The sequence below is a fragment of the Lynx canadensis genome, chromosome D3 (assembly GCF_007474595.2).
Source record: "Lynx canadensis isolate LIC74 chromosome D3, mLynCan4.pri.v2, whole genome shotgun sequence".
NCBI lineage: Eukaryota > Metazoa > Chordata > Mammalia > Carnivora > Felidae > Lynx > Lynx canadensis.
The window spans coordinates 25,879,587-25,896,393 of NC_044314.2; the positions used below are offsets into that span (position 1 = coordinate 25,879,587).

The window sequence follows — 16,807 nt, forward strand, 5'->3', positions numbered from 1 at the left end:
AGTCTGGATGGAGACCCTGGCAGGGTGCTGGGCAGCCCTGTCCCTCGGCGGCATGGCTGGGGTGGTATGGAGGGCACGTAAGGGACAGCGTTGACTGGCTGGGCCATGCTCGTCTCCAGAAGAGGCACTGCTGTGATCCAAAGGAACTCCAGAGAGTAAATGAGAAGACCAGTCCAGAAAGGGCTGGTCAAGGATGGGTCACCAAGATCAAGAGACCCCTCTTAGCCTGAAGACGCTTTGGGCTGCTGTGTTAGCTCTAGGCCGTGGGCTTAGGAGAAGGGGCCCCGCTGGAGGAGGTGACTGTGCAGCAGGCCTCCCCAGGGGGATGCTGGAGGCCGTGGCTGCCCCTTGGCGGGTGTGGGTCTGGGCTGGCCAGCCCCGTCGCTGAGGCAAGACCTGTCCTGGCTGTGTTGTCCCACACTGTCAGCCCTTCCTCCCCTTCCACCTCTGCCTCTTTGGCTCCTGCCTTAACAACTTCAGGGAGCAGGGACGTGCGACTTCTAGTGTTCCTAGAGCCTTCCGAGTTCTACCCATTAGGTGTCACTGGCTACTCTCAGGTACCCTGCGTCCTGAGGTCTCCCACCACAGCATTTGGCTAGGTTTTCTGCAGCCTCCACGTCAAAATGCATCCGTGGGGACGTTTGCCTGCTCTAGGGCAAGGAGCCAACAGGGTTTGTGAGGGTAATCAGACCAAGCTCAAGCATCCAGCCAGCAGACTAGCCCTGAGAGGTTCATCTCTCACATCTAGCGCCGTGTTCAAGGACTAGTGCATGCTGGGAAATGGGGAAAGACAGCCTGGTACCCCCTGGACCTCTCTTCTGGCTTTCTTGCTATCTCTGTCCTGGGGAGGGACCCTGGGCAGGCACTAATCCCCAGCAGGGAGGAAGGACAGGGGATGTGAACTCTGGCCAGGCAGGCCTGGGTTTGCCCCAGGAAACATGGGAGAACAGAGTTGAGTACGGTGACTTCACTTGCTCAGCTGTACAGCAGAAACAAATTTTCTTCTCTTTGGGTTTGTTGGAGGATTTGTGATAATCTAGATCAGGGATTTGCAAACACTGGCCTCTGGGCCAAATCCCCCACCATCTGTTTCTGTGAATACAGTTTGTTTTACTATCTGGTCCTTTATGGGATAAGTTTGCTGACCCCTGATCCAGACGGGATGCCCAGCACGGGGAGCCGGGGGGCACTCCCTAAGGAGCGGCTTCCATAACTACTTTACAGGAACGGGGACAGGGGTGCCTGGGTGAGCTCAGTTGGTTAAGTGTCTGACTTCGGCTCAGGTCATGATCTCACGGTTGGTGAGTTCAAGCCCCGCGTTGGGTGAATTGGGCTCCACCCCGACAGAGAAGAGCCTGCTTGGGATTCTTGCTCTCTCCTCTTGCTCTCTGCCCCTCCCCCACTCAGACTTTCTTTCAAAACAAATAAATAAAAAAATAAACTTGAAAAAAATTGCGGGGACAAAGGGACACGGGTGGGTGGGACAGTTGGGATTCTGGCCCCAACCTGATCAAAACTAAGGAGGTCTTCTATTGGTTTATGTGTTTATTTTCCACACAAGATCGCGTCTGAAGACACTTCATCCATCTGGATACTCCCTCGGCTACCAAAACGAAACCGAGCCCTTGTCTGGTGCCCTGAGCTGATCCTGGGGAAGACCTGGTTGGAGACGTGGTTTGTGCATGAAGTTCTCCAGGAACGAGAGGGTTAACGGAGTTCCACTCAAGCATAGAGGGCAGGGAGTGTTGACAAAGGAGCCAATGGCAGGTAGAGGGACGGCGAGCCCTCCCTTCTCCATAACTTTCAGTATGTGCCCTGGGTCACCCCAGGTTGGGGCTCCCTGGGTCACCCCACAGTGATGTCCCTATCAGGTCTGGGGGAAGCTTCTCGGCTCTCAGGGGTCCTTTGGTACACAGAGAGGGCCCGAAGGCCGTTCCTCAGGGCTAGCATCTGTCTGCCTCCAGTCATGCTTCTGAGCAAAGATCTGGAGGAAGTGGCCCTTGCAAGCTTTGGAACCCCAGCAATGTTCCTTGTCACCAGACCCAGCTCAAAGAGGAGTTACCCCTTCCTGAGCACCCCCCCACCCCCGGGGGCCATGTGTGCTCAGTGAGCACCTCCTTCTCTTTCTCAGTTTCTTCCTTCTGCTCTTTAGGCCACTTCTCCCTGCCCAGACCCTCAGACTGTTCTACCCCAGCCGTCTCTCTTCCCCTCCAGCCACCCCCTGCCCGACTCTCTGGGGCCCAGGAGGGTTTCTGCAGAGCAGGACTATCTAGCGGAACTTTCTGCAAGGATGGAGACATTCTCTATCTGCACTGTCCCACGTGGTAACCATCATCTGCGTGTAACTAGTGAGCACCTGACAAGTGGCCAGTGTGACCAAAGGACAAACTTTAATTTGCTTCATTCTAATGAACTTAAACTGTAGATACTGTACTGGACAGCACAGCTCTGGTCAAAAAGGGCGTATTAGCACTTCATTCCATGACTCCATCTGGAGCCAGAGCGTCCCAAGGTACTTCTGATGACGCCTTCCGAATGGAGGGGAAAAGCACCTGCATGGACTGGAAGGGGCAGACGACCGAGCGTCCTCTTCCGCCTGTCGCCACTGTTCCCTCACAGCCTGTCACCACGCCCGCCTAAACGTTCCCGGTTCTGAGGGATATCTCCCCTCCCCCCACTATTCTGAACCCCTCCAATATCTGGCCGACCCTCCCAGGCAGAACACCCCGCACCCGGACAGGCAGACAACTCCGAATCACCTTTTCCTCTGGAGTGGGTAGAAAAGAAGCACGCGTCTCCCTGTGTGGGGCCAATGTGACAGAACCCTGTAGAGGGGAGTCTGGATATTCCTACTGGCTTCCACAAAGTCTGGAGGAAACCATGTGGCCTCTCTGAGTCCCTACATCACTGTCATGAGGGGGATGCTTGTGTGTGTGTGTGTGTGTGTGTGTGTGTGTTATCTGTCTCTCAGGCCTGCTGGGGGGATGTCAGGAGGAACACTGTGTAAGACATCTCTACCTGGGTTGTTCATATTTGTATTCTTTTCTCTCCTACCCGAGGAAGCCTTCCCTGTCAGTGTCTAACAGATTCAAGCATTTCGGTATGCTTTCACTGAAAGCCCAACCTTTTATGATCATTGAGATGATAGAGTTTAAGGGAAAATCAGTATATGGGTGAGTATGAGCGTGTGTGTGTGTGTGTGTGTGTGTGTATCTTGGAAAGTTCTCTTTTCCTGGAACTACCTGCTGGACTCCCTGGAGGACAGGTATGTTCCACAGCTCAGACAACAGCATCCTTTGGCTTCATACCCTCTCTAGGTAGGAAATACTCACTCATATTCCACCACACAGAGGAGCCATGGACAGGGAGGATGGAAGAAAAGAGGAGAAGATAAGGAAGGCATTGTTGAACGATTTGAAGTTGAACCAGAAAAGAGAAAACTCAAAACACCTCAACCTATTCAAAGCCATTGGTGGATTTTACTAGGTCATTTAAAGTGGGGGCTGGGGGGAGGCGATGACACAGAAAGGAACTAGAAACAGATAAAAATGCACCCCCACCCCATGGTCCTCATCCCCTGGTATTCACGCTCTCACACAGTCTTTCCCACACTGCACCAGGGTTAGTCTGTGTGGCCAACAGAATATGCCAGAAGGGATGGTAGGTCACTCTTGAGATTAGGTTGTAAAAGACATGACAGCTTCTCTCTCTCTCTCTCTCTCTCTCGCTCGCTCTCAGATCACTCATTCTGTCATGAGCACCCTACAGAGAGGCCCACATTGCGAGGAAATGAAGCTTCCGGCCAACAGCCAGTGAGGAACTAAGGCCTGCCAACAGCCACGTCAGTGAACTTGGACGTGGACCTTCCAATCCCGTCTGAATCAGGTTTTCAGATGATCACCATCCCCGCCAACAGCTTGACTGCAGTCTCAAGAGACACTCTGAGCCAGAACCACCCAATTAAGCTGCTCCTGGATTCCTGACCCTTGGAGACTGCGTGAGACAAGAGATGCTTGTTGTTTAAGCTCTGCTTGTTGGAGTAGTTTGTTACACAGCGAGGGATAACCAATAGAAACGTCCAGGCCACACTGCATTTCCAGCAAACTACCATTGGAAATGGTAACCGGCGGAGTCCCGAAAGCAGTCACGCACACACAACCATGCACACCGACGTGCGTGCGCTACAAACACAACACAGACGGCTGAAACCTTCATGTTTGCACAGCCCTTGACATTTTACCTGCTTTCGAGGCATTGTCTCATTTGAACTGCAAAACAGCCTTAGAAGGTAGATGTCCCATGTCGCACATGAGAATCACGCCCCAGAGAGGTGAAACAATGCCTCTGAGGCTCCACATCTCGCAACGAGACCCAAACCAAGCCTGGTGAACTGTGCACACTCACTCAGGGGGCCACCCACCCGTTTTGACTGCAGTGGCTCATGTTATGTGATTTTCGTTAAATAGAGGTAGAGACAAAAGGGACGTTTGCCTAAAGGGGGATGGTTTCAGGCTTTTAGCATCTCAAAATCCTCTCTTCAGAAAATACAACCCTTCTACCCTCCCTGCCTCCCTCCCTCCCCACCCTTTACTGGTCTCTCAGTGTGCTGGAAACACTTAGCACGAGATCATTCTCTTAACTCAGAGAAAATGCAAGGCAACCGGGCCTGTTACCCGTGAAGGCCAGATCGACCTCTGATACCCCGGTTCACAAGATGGGGTGCAAAAGCAGTAAATCCGGGCTACGGGAGCTGTTTGGGAATAGTGGGAGGTGGGGTGGACGAAGGGGTAGAGACGGTTTCCCCCGACTGTGTTAGAAGAAAAGCCACAGCAAAAATATAGTAAAGCTTCAGTGGGGAAAGGTGCCTGAGACTCGCCTGAGGGCACAGGGTCGGGAACTGGATAGCGGGGCCTTCGGAGGGAGCTGGCTTTCGTGGGCCCTGCCTGGAGACATCCTGATGATCACCTCTCTACCCTACTCCTGACCGAGCATCTCCAGCCTTCCAGAACATCAGGGCGAAGTCAGAATCCTTTCCTCTGCCTGCTGCACCCCGATCCCCGCTCTGCCTCCCTGACCCATGGCTGCAGCTCACAGTTCAAAGGCACCAGGTTTCCCGCTCAAGGTGACAAGCCTGTGCCATCTGCTCCCTGAAGCACTGAGCCAGTCTGGAACATGTTTACTATGGCCACTGGGCCACCAGACGGAACAAACACACACACAGCCCCGCATCATATTTTTTTCTTCCTCAAAACACTCCTCATCTTTGTTTTGGGTCCGCATACATGTTCCGCGAAGTTCAGTGCCAGGCCCGGCAAACAGAAAGCCTAAAACAGGCTGAAAAGACAGAGTCTGAAGACAACTTGAGGGCTGCTGGATTCCCGAGGGAGGGTGTAACTGTGGCTAACGCAGCCCTGGGGTGGCCGCTGTTGTTCCGGGCTCATCTGTTCACCTGGAGGGGTGGCTCAGGATGGGGGGGGCTCGCAACTGAGCCAGCGTCCTGCACGTTCCGGGGCCTCCCGCCCGCCCCCGAATCTCTCAGCTGCCTCACCTGTTCCAGGTGAGCCAGGGGACTTGACTGAGGTGAGCAGGGCTTTCTGGGTGTGTGTGCCAGGCCTTCCTCCGTGGGGAAGGCCGGGGAAGAGGTTTGGAGAGGCCTAAAAAGAGCTTGCAGGGTGGAGCGTGGGGCAGGTGGAACCTGTAGAACGGAAGGGAGCCGGCAAGGGCGGAAGTCAGGCCGGAGGGGTCCTACGCAGACCAGACGGGGAGCACAGCGGGGGCCGCGTGACAGGAGGGAGGCGGGGGCAGGCGGAGGGCAGGTAGGGGGGCATGTCTCAGGGAGTGGAGGGGCAGAGGGCGGGTACGGCTGGCACGGGTAGCGGGTTCTAAAGGTCTATTGGGAAGGTTATGTGCTGTCCGGTTACTTCGCTGCTCTGAAAAGGGAAATAAAAACTAGTTCCTCCCGGGGGTTGTTGGGAAGATTCAATAATTCTGGCCCACACTGCTGAGGTGTTAATGTGCTGGGGGCTCCCCGTGAGCTGCTGGTAAGTTTGTGTCCGTTTACAGCTGGACCCACACAGCGTGCCACGGCTGTGGGCCCGTCTGCTCCTGGGGCTCGGCTGTCCGTTTCTCTGTCTGTCTGTGTGTCCAGGGCTACTTGGAAAGAACCGGCCGCTCCGTCCATTCTGCATTTGGAAGGGCACTGAGATCCCTGCGGATGCCACTTGAGAGAGGACCCTGGGCACGCGGGGGACAGGGGACACCTCGGTCTTCATTTCCCTCATGGGGACTAAGCACAGGCATCACCCCCGAGGACCCAAGGGCCTATCTTGAGTTATTTTAATTCTGTTTGCTGACGGCTTGCCTAATTGAGACCCTGCATCACTTCTGGACACCAGGGTCCCCCCAGGATACTCCAAACCATAATAGAGGCCACCTTGGCTTCCCCCCCAACACACGCATTGGAATAAATGGCTAAACTTGAATTACCGGGAAGACTCAGAAATAACCCCTGGAGCCCAGGGTAAGTGCTGATCAGGCAGGAAGGCTCCTTGGTATTTTTAAAACCTGTGCCCCTGTCCCTGCTGGGAAGCCCTGAGGAGTGGGAGGCACCCTCGTGCTCTGGGCTCATCCCCCTGGGACAGGGGTGGGGGGACGGGAGGAGGTGCTCCTGGCCAGACCGCCCTCCCCCGAGAGCTGCCCACCATTCTAGAACTCACGCCACCCCTCCTCCAGTTTCTCACTGGGTGGGGCCCCCACAACCTGGGAAAGCTCCAGGCTACTGCAGGGCCTTCCTAAATATGCCCATGCGTGAATCATCTGAGCCGGGGAAGGGATCTACAGGCGTGACGGAGTGGGTGCTGGGGTGCAGGAGGCAGAAGGTGAGGGACTCTGTCGGGTAGGTCTCGTTTGAAACCTGCCCATTCGCTCATTCCTTTGGAATATGCACTAGCTCCCCACTCAGTCCATTTGAAAACAGCAGCCCCATGCTGTCCACCTCACCCCCGCACAAGAGTTAATTGGGGGGGGGGTGGCGTATAGAAGGCAGTGAAGGGCCCAAAGAGGGAGATTGAGCGTGCCAAGGAGGGGACAGACAGGAGTCTTCTGCACAGAACCGGTTGGGGACACGGGCTCTGAAGCCAGACTGCTTGGGTTTGCAGTCTGGCTCAGCTAAACCTCCCGGCTCTGCGACTTTGGGCAAGTTACTTCACTTCTCTGTGCAAGTTTGCAAGTTACTTTCCGCATCTGTAAAATGGAAATAAAAACAGTATCTCCTTTCTAAGGTTGTGGCAAGACTCTATGAGCTGATATCCTGTAAAGGGCTCAGTGTATCCCGAACATGGTGAGCATTCTGGAAGTGCTTATTAAACCTCTGAGTGACTTCCAGAGGACGGAGGGTGGGCTGGGCTTGTCCGTGGGTCCGGCACAAAGGCCCTAGACCCAATGGGAGGCACAGTCTGCCTTCCGAGTAAGGTGGTCCCAGGCTGTATCTCATCTCTGGGAGTATGGGGACTCAGCCAGGCATGCAGGGTACCCGGGGTACCAACCCACACCAGATTTGGTCCTGAAAGATGTACACAGGCGGAGCAGATAGGGCCTGCCTTTCTGGAACCTTCTGGAGAGGGCACATGGGTTGGGTTGAAGATATAAGGGGCACTGGTTATGGCCTCTGGAACTTCTTGCATACCTGCCATCGATGTCATCTGATGGCACTCCTGCAGGCATCAATGTCCTTGTGACAACAAGAAGAACGAGAAGGCTTGGTGCGGGTCCGTATCTCCTTAAGATCCCCTGCCTGGTGAGGGATGAGCTAGTCTTGAAGCCAAGGGAGGCTGTGCAGGTGGACCACCCACCATGTCCCCCTGCCCCCAGGCAAGGCCCTGTGGACTCCGTGCCAGGGGCCCGGTTACTTGGGGTCCTTGGAGTTCCTGGGGAAGGACCAGGGGTCAACATCTGTGAGCCAAGTCCCAAATGCCCAACACTGCAGAAACAGAGCCTGAGACTACTGAGGTGGGGTAACTGAACCAGCTCGGGAGGCTGTCTCCTGGGGTATCCACTCTACCCTCTGTCCCAGGCACAGACCCGGTGACGATGGCATTTCTCTCTCTCAGCTAGTTTCCTACTCAGCAACCCCCCTGCCCTCCAGGCCGGTGGGCACGGGCCCCTGCTTCCACTCCAGTTAGATCCCTCACCTCCAGGTCACTCTCCTTGGCTGTCTAGGGTCTATGGGGTCTGCACAAATCCTATTTGCTGGAAAAAGGGGAAGACAGCAAACAAGGGCAATGCTCAGCTTCCCAGAGTGGGCACAGACTAGGAGATGCCCACTGCCGGGGGGCCCGGCACCCGGGAGCTCTGCCAAAATGCACAAAAGGGCCCTCCCACAGATGCGGGTGCCTGGCCCAGGGGACATGCTGGTCCTTCCCTGGGAGAGGGGCCCCAGGGCCTTGTTTTCTTTCCCACGAAGTACGATGCATAGAGCAGATCCTGAGCAGGCGGCATGTGCCGGGAAAGAGGGGCGAGCAAGGGCATCCTGGGAAGGAGCATCGCTCTTAGGTGAGTCGCGGGCCAGCCTTCCCGGGGCCCCCTCATGGCCTGTTCTTCCCAGGAACGCCGAGCGAGGTGGCTGCTGTGTCCAAAGGATGACCTGGCCATTGTGGTTTGTACAATGGCCGGGGTCTTCTCTAGGCCTATCAGGGCTCTCACGTCAGTTGGACACAGACATGGACATCTGGCTTCAAGAAATGAGCTGTTCTTTCCAAGAGCGCCTGCTTGGGGGTGGGCGTGGGGGAGGAGGAGACAGAACCTAAAAATAATTCCTATCTGACTCATTTTGCTTAGAATCTGACAGGGCTGCCTGCCAGGTGGGGGTTTGCCTGTCCCATTTTCTTATCTATCTTTAGCAGAGACTTAATGAGGGCAATTTCCTTGCTGGGATATAAAGACAAACCTCGGGCGATGGCAGTGTGATCTGTCTCGCCGTCCCCTGGGCTCCTGATGACAGGATGATGCTGATGGTCACCGCAGGGCTGAGCAGTCTGGGGGGCTTCAGGGATGGTGTCATCCCCGGATGGGGCGAAGGAAACAGAGATCCCCTCAGTGAAACCCAAGCCAGGTGACGACCAGGGGAGGAAGGGTCTCCTGATCCTCCCTTCTCTTGCCCCCAGCTCTCCCACCACCAGACAAACAAGATAAATTACTCAGGTCTGAAATCCCATCACTCACAACCTATTCCTTTACCTTGGGCACCTGTCTACCCTGCTTTAAAGAGCGAGCATCGCTGATTCTCATTATCCACCGTAGTTAAGTTCTACAAAGTCCCGCAAACACTGAATTAGGGAATACCGGACGGTTATTCCCAAGGGAAACACAGGGTTAGGTTCCTACAAGCCTCTGGCCACAACATTTTCTCCAATCAGTCAATAGATAGACCTTATATTATCCATTTCTGCCTAAAGACACCTTACTTAATATGCATTGTTGGTTCATTAATGGTGAACTCATGGCGACAGCACTCTATCAATCATGAAAATGTACCGTAGGTATCCTGACTATATATAACTTGTGCCTGAATGACACTTATCTAACACTCGGATTTTTCTCCATGAGGCACATCACAGCCTTCTTGCCCTTAGGAACCCTAGATAGCATGTCAGTATCTAGGCATTTTAAACAGCAAAAGCACACAAATGTGAAAATCGTGGCACGAAAGAGATCGTGAAAAGCATCTCCTCGTCTGACACCAGCTGGGAACGTGCATGTTCGGCCACTCAAATTTCTCCCCGCCCCGGGCATGCCCATGAATGACCTTGAAAGGACCACTGAACATTGATTTTGAGGTTACAAATAAATTTTAGCAAGTAGGCAAATTGGCAAATATGGAATCCACAAGTAACGAGGACTGATGGTACTTCCAAACGGGCTAACTTAACAACTCGCGAGCTGATGGACAGATCCAGGGATCTGAACTAGTTAATTCTTGATCTGTTCCCGGTCGGAAGGAAAGGGGGTTAAAGAGGCCCAGGGAACCCCCAGGGTCCTTGCCTGTGAGCCTAGAAGTGAGAAGGAGGAGGGATCAGTGATTCCAGAATGGAATGAGAGGGTGCCCGTAGCCAGTGATGACCATCAAAGCATGGGGTAGTCATCAGAATGTGTCGCAGAGGGGGCCTAAGGGGGATTAGTGAGGGTTCTAAAATTATAATTTCATATTCTGAGTGAGAGGGAGGAGGGAAGCATGGGGTTGCTGACAGGGTTAATGATGTAAAATTAAGGGCTCGGCTGAAAGAAAGGTTTGCTTTCTGTCGGAGGATAAGTGCTGGGCCAGGAGAGGCAGACCCTGCTGGCGTGTCCATACGATGTCCAGGGCCTATAGGCGGCGGGGGGGGGGGGGGGGGCAGTGACAGGTGCTCTGAATTCTCATCTTCTTGCCCAAGGGATGGAGTGGTATTGCTCAGGAAAAGAGAATGCTTTACTGAGGTCCTAAGGGGTCCCGGCACACGTCTGAGGAATCTTGGAGGACAGACAAAGTGCTGTAGCTGTGTGCTTACAGTTCCAATTTTCAAAAAGCAGAAAATGCATAGATATCATGTCTCTCCAAGAGATTCCCAAACAGATGTTTTGGAAGAAATGATGTAGCCAATAGCTAGCACAGATTCACACGAACCAGAGCAAATTTACTTCCTTTTTGAAAGGGTTACTCGCCTGATACATTTGGGGAACCCTGAACACATCAAGATTCAAGATTCAAGGAGTATTTCCAGAGGCTTGCCACATCACTCTTTCCTGGGATGGGTATTGAGGAGGGCACCTGTTGGGATGAGCACTGGGTGTTGTATGGAAACCAGTTTGACAATAAATTTCATACTAGAAAAAAAAAAAAAGAATCTCATAGATTCTAAGTTCCTCTAAACAATTTTTTAATTGATATGCCAATTCTATAACAAAAATCTATCCTTTTAAATTACATAAGTCAGGATTTTAGTATATTTAGAAAGTTATATATCCATTGCCAGTAATTCCAGAGGTCCTGTGCATTTTTATCAGTGACCTAGATGATGTCACAGAGAGCTTGCAAAATCAAATCTGACGGCTGACACTAACTCTGTCCCTAGGGAAAGAGCCTGGCACCCAGGGAGGGTTGGGGCACATGTTGGCAGAGAAAGGGAAGAAGGAATAAGAGTCTTAACTGGTCCTACAATTAGAGGACGCCAGGCCACAGCCATGGGCATTCAGGCTCCAATCGCCCTGCGGTGTCCAGGATGCAGCCCCGACTGCACCACCTGGGGACCCAGGGAGGGGGTGGCATACGCGGAAGTGTGGGGACGGCTCGCTCTCCTGCCCCTCGCCCAGCAGGGCCATCCGACACTGGCTGGATGACCACGGCATTCTTCTCTTTTTCCTTCCAAGTCTGCTTTGCACATGGAGTCAATTAACCATTCTCAGACCTCACTTAATGAAACAGATTAAGTTGGAGAACGGCTCTCTTGTCTCCCCCGCTGCAAGGGCAGCGTGCGACGGAAAGACAGTGCCTGCATTCGCGGTCCTGCCCTGTCAGGAGGTCCGGTTCTGGAGCGTGCTGCGTCTACACAGACTTGTAGCACCCCGGGCCAGGGCCCATCAGGAACCAGGAGCTCCGGCCTTTCCCTTCGATTTCGTTCCGTTGGGGGTGGTGACTGCCATAAGCACCACCCTCTTGCCTCGGTCTCTAGGGAGCTTTGTGGCGCGGCTTCTGGCTCCCGCACCTATTCCGCCGCGCCTTTCCCGTTCCTTCCCTCCCGACATCCTCCGGTCTCCCTTCCAAATCCCCCTTGTGTCTCACAGGCTACTTCAACGCCCACCTCCTCCAGGGAGCACTCCTCGGTCACCTCCTGCTGGCTCCTTTCTTTGGACGCTCGGATTCTACACGCAGTCTGGTGGCTTCAACAGCCAAAGAGGGTTGCGCAAGCCCCTGGAGAGCAGGGGCCAAGCCTGCCACTTCTCTGGTGTTCTCTGGAGCACGGGATGTGGCACAGAGCGCCCCTCCATCAATCCCAGTAGGAGAGGCAGGTACTGCTTCACTGGGGCATTCAGGGTGATGTGCCACCCAGGCCCCCCTTCAGGAACGGGGCACTCAACCCCCTCGGCTGCTGGACGTGCCGGAGCAGACACCGCCCCCCGCCCCGAGCTGTCAGCCCCTATAGAGACTGCCCTGGGTGATAAGAGCTGCCAGCCTAAAGTTGTGGCAATTCTATCCAACGACCAGCAGACAGGGGTATACAGACCTGCTCCTTCACTCCGTCTCGGGACAGCTCTGAATCACCTCAACTTCAGCGCCCCCCCATAGGGCCAGAACTCCCCACCCAGACTCAGCGTTTCCCTCCGCCCAATCTTGCTCCCTTCCCTTCCTGTCTACCACCATTGATCCAAAGGACCCTCCTCCGTTTCCTGGGCAGACCCTGACAGTTGTTCATTGCCCCAGTCTGTTCATCTCTGTAAACGCAGCAGGGTGGAGGAGGTGCGGAGAAAATCCTGCGCCCCCGGCGGGTGAGACCTCACTCAAGGTCAGCAGCGTGGGCAAGACTCAGCCCTCCGGGAGCCCGCTCCTCTCCCTGCACCCGTGGCCAGGGGTGGGTCGCCTGGGGGGCGGGGAGGGGAAGCTGGCAGGCCCTCCTCCAGGCAGCAGGTGGCCAACGTGGGTGGGGACAGGGCACCTGAGGCATGTTGCTCTTTGAGGAACGCTTGAAGTGCTCATTTAGTCCGTTCATAGCATGAAATGCATAATTTTTTCTGAAATCAGCAAACATCTTTGAGTAGCGTCCCCAAAGAAGCAAGTGGTTACTAGTTGTTTTAAGTTTGGGGAACATTTTTAAGGGGAAAAAAAAAAAAAAACCCCATGAGCCGTTCTGGAGCTTTCTGCAAAATGAGGACAAGACATTCGCAACTCAATTGTAATCACAGAGCGCCTCGCAGCAGCCCATGGAGTGTGGGAGCAGAGTCCACAGACAGCTGCGCTGAAGGGACCCTCCCTCCGTGTCTGCCGGGGGAAGTGGATGCAGGAGAAGGAAACTGATCCTGGAGAGCATGCAGGGCAAAGCTCCCCGGGCTCACGAGGGAGATCACGGGTGACGGCCCACCCTCGCTGCCGCCAGCTCCCCACCTTTCCTTACAGTGGTTCCCGCGTACCTCGGACCCAAGAGGGGGCCGGTGCTAAGACTTTCCAGGGGCCTTGCAAGGATTAGATCGTTCAAGCCTCCCGCTTAGCAGACCCATTTTACAGAAGACGAAGTAGGGGCATGAACCAACTGCCCAGGTCACAGAGGGAGGGAACGGAGGAGGCGGAATGCCCATCCGGTGTCGAATTCCGGGCCGCGCGCCTCAGACTCCCACAACTGGAAGTGACCAGCAGCAGGGGCACAGGCCACCTCGCGTCCCGCGGGAGCTGGGGTAGAACGCAGACGTCCCGCTCTAATCTGCAGGGCGCCACACAATCCACCTGGCGCTCCCTGCCGTCCTGACCCGCAGATGGGCCCTCTGAGGGTCAAGACGTTTACTCCTGGAGTCCGTGTGTGGTCTAGCTGAACACCCTCTTCCATTCCGGCTAGCTCCCTCTGGTTTCGGTCCCTGTGAACGTGAGGCAGCTGCTCCGGGCCCTCCGTGTAAATCTCTCATGACTTTATTGGCATGCGTGCTCTTCCCCTGCTTCGTCCCGTCAGCCTCTCCTCCCAGGACATACTTTCCATCCCTTTAATCATCTTTACTGCCTTGCTTTGGACCCTGTCCCGGGTCCACATCCTTTGCGAGGTGTGCTGACCTAACCCAGACGTTTGTTAACACGAGTGGGGCTCAGCGGAAGGTCGGCTTCCCAGCGTGTGTGTGCCACTCTCCTCTTCCTATGTTCCCGGGTCACGCTGCCCTCTGGAGGCCTGCCACTGTCGAGGGCGGTGGGGGGGGGGGGGGGCGCCGCGGCGTGAGGCGACCGGGGCCACGAGCGGAGGTGGGGCCGACATGGGTGCTGAGCGTCAGCCCGCCGCTGCCTGGGCCCGAAGGAGCGGAGCCGGGCAGGGGGTGACCCTTCATTCAGAAGCCTGGGGATTCCACACACCTCCGCACACATACTCGGGACCGGGCGGCAGGGGAAGAGGGCCACCAAGTCTCTGTCCTCCCTGATCCCTTCCCGGCCCCAGAGAACCCCAATCCCCTTTTAGGGGGTGCTCCCTACTTCTTCCCTCCGCCAGGAAGCCAGAAACCAGGAATTAGCCTCTGCGAAGCAGCTACGGCAAAAAGGCAGCACCCACAGTGAAATAAGCCTGCCCTGGTCTGGTCAAGCCTGGACTAGGGCTTGGTCCCACTCTCCTGACTCGGTTTCCCCTTTTCCTGCAGCCACGTGAAGCCTGGTGGTTCTGATGTCGAAGCCAAGACGGCCTTCCTCCTAGTCAGTTCTATGCTTACTGTCCTCTGCGAAGGCCTCACACCCACCAAATGTACCAGCTGATGATGAGCTCTGGGTGCCCGGTGCCCCATTCGCCCGGAGCTGTGGCCACCACCCAGCACTCCTCGGTCAGGGCCCACGTGTGGAGGGAAGCACCGGGGACCCTGGTCAGCCACAGCCTTAGTTTCAAGGGATAACAGGAAAACAGGCCGCTCTAGTTTCTTAGCAAGAGATGAGGGCTGGACTATTCCTTGGCTCTCAGACGACATTCGGTGTTCATCAAAGGTAAAACCACAGGCCATCACTTTTATCCACGAAAAAACTCCCCATAGAGGAACACACCTCATTTTAGTTCCTTAGGCAGAAGCCTTTTTGCTCTCTCCTTCTCTCCTTCCTCCTTCCCATCTTTCTTCTCTTTTACTCCCTCCCTTCCTTTATTTTTTACATTTCCAGCCAGAAGGAATATATGCATATTCAAACAAAAAAATTTACTCTAATGCGGCTTTATTACAAATGTCCACAGACCCCAAAACATTGAGTTTTCCATTTGAAATATACCATGAAGACCTTTCCATGTGAGAGAGGCTGCAAGGAAACTAAGGCATATGCCTTCCTGGGACGCCTAGCCTCAGCTGCTTATGTATCCAGGGCTGCCTCGTGGCACTTTTTCTTTTCTAAGTTTATTTAGAGAGAGAGTAAGAGAGAAAGCAACTGGGAAAGGGGCAGAAGGGGGTGGGGGGGGAGCAGAGAGAGAGAGAGAGAGAGAGAGAGAGAAAGAGAATCCCAAGCAGGCTCCAAACTGTCAGCACAAAGCCTGATGTGGGGCTCGAACCCACAAACCGTGAGATCATGACCTGAGCCGAAATCAAGAGTCAGACGCTCAACCGACTGAGCCACCCAGGCGCCCCTCGTGGCAGGTTTTCTGGCCCCTAGCTGCCACCCAGCACTCTGAACTGCAGGGAGACCCTGGTTTTTGCCTTAGTGTGAGTGAGCACCTCCGGGTGTTAGAGAGCAGGTGCATGTGCAGTTTCTGATCTGCATATCGTTTGTCACAGCAGAGCCCAGCACCACGCGGGACAGAAACTCTTGGAATTGTGAGCTCCTGGAGGCCATGTCTCAGAACATATGTCAGCTGGGACCCAGTCCCTTGAGGACTGCTATTGTTACGGTAAGGTCAGGGGAAAGAGCATTTCTCCTCCCGAGGGGGCATAACCTGTGCTGCCCTGGACTCCTGAAGGGACCCACCCCCGGGGCCGGCCCAGAGAAGCGTACCCCCTGCTTCCCGACTGGTACCCAACCCACCTGCTTCACCTCACAGGTATGAGCTGGCCACTGGGGAAAGCGAAACCCAGGCCAGAACCGACGGAGCTACAGACGGCTGGCCAGGGACAGAAAACCCAGAGTTCTCGACGGAGTCTCTCCTACCTTCGGTCATTTCTCCTCCTCCGGAACAACTTCTTCGTGTGGGCGATCTCTACTTCGTGGGGCATCGGGTGGTAGCCCTGCGTCATGTGGGAGGAAGGGGGATCGTTAGTAACTTGGGAAAGATGGCAAAGACCTTCTCGCACGTAACTGTTGATAACGACATCTGTGACGAAGGAAATCGGGAGTGCACGACTAGACTCCGACCACCAAATCCACGCTGAAAAATGGAAAATGGTAGAATGAATCCATTTCCCACCAGGCAATGATGCTGTAATTACAGAACTGAAGATTAGGAAGGACACAAAGGAGACCTTAGAATCTGTCATACCCAGTCATTCAAATTCCAGACGAGGACACTGAGATCCAGAGGGGTGAGTGAACCAGTTCAAGGTCTTGTAGAGCATTAGCAACAAAGCGGGGACCAGATCCCGGATTCACGGCTGCATGACGGAGTTATTTTTTGAACACTCGTGACTTCTCTCAGCTTCCCGACACAGTGGGAATGTCAGTAACTTCTCCGGGCCATTGAGAGGACAAGGAGACACAGCCTCTTGCAAACAAAGAGGGCCTCACAAAGAGGGAGTGGGCTAGGACCCGGGTTGTCTCACGCCAGCCCAGGACAGCCCGGGCAATTCTGACCCAAGACCCTCATTCCTCACACTCCTGGGGAGTACTCAGGATGAAATAGTTAAATGCTGTTTTAGACTCTGAACTGGGAAAAATCCTAAGGATGGTCTCTTGTATAGTGTCGTCAGGACAACAGCTATGCATCTACGTCAAGGTTGGAGAAAGACCCTCGACTTATAACATGGGGCTCATCTTGCACATGCCGAGCCCCAGGCAGAATTATCTGCTGAAGCTGGGCTGAAGGCCAGCCCTAGGCACACACAGGATGAGAGGGAGTGACAGGTCTCGGTGTGTTTAAGAGTGATCAGCCAGGGGCGCCTGGGTGGCTCAGTCGGTTGGTCGTCCGACTTCGAC

The 16,807-nt window shown here is 54.6% G+C and overlaps 1 protein-coding gene across 7 annotated transcripts in view; it reads right to left on the minus strand.

The window, feature by feature from the left end:
- The window catches only part of CTIF (cap binding complex dependent translation initiation factor), a 296,900-nt gene that overhangs the window by 119,325 nt on the left and 160,768 nt on the right, over positions 1-16,807 (minus strand). For all 7 annotated transcript variants that reach the window (XR_004344270.1, XM_032595318.1, XM_032595316.1 and 4 more), the window contains one exon: positions 15,827-15,903. Coding sequence is in view for 6 of the 7 variants with exons in the window: in XM_032595318.1 (XP_032451209.1) it covers positions 15,827-15,903 (77 nt within the window). In the remaining variant the exon portion in view is untranslated. The remainder of the gene's footprint in view (positions 1-15,826; positions 15,904-16,807) is intronic.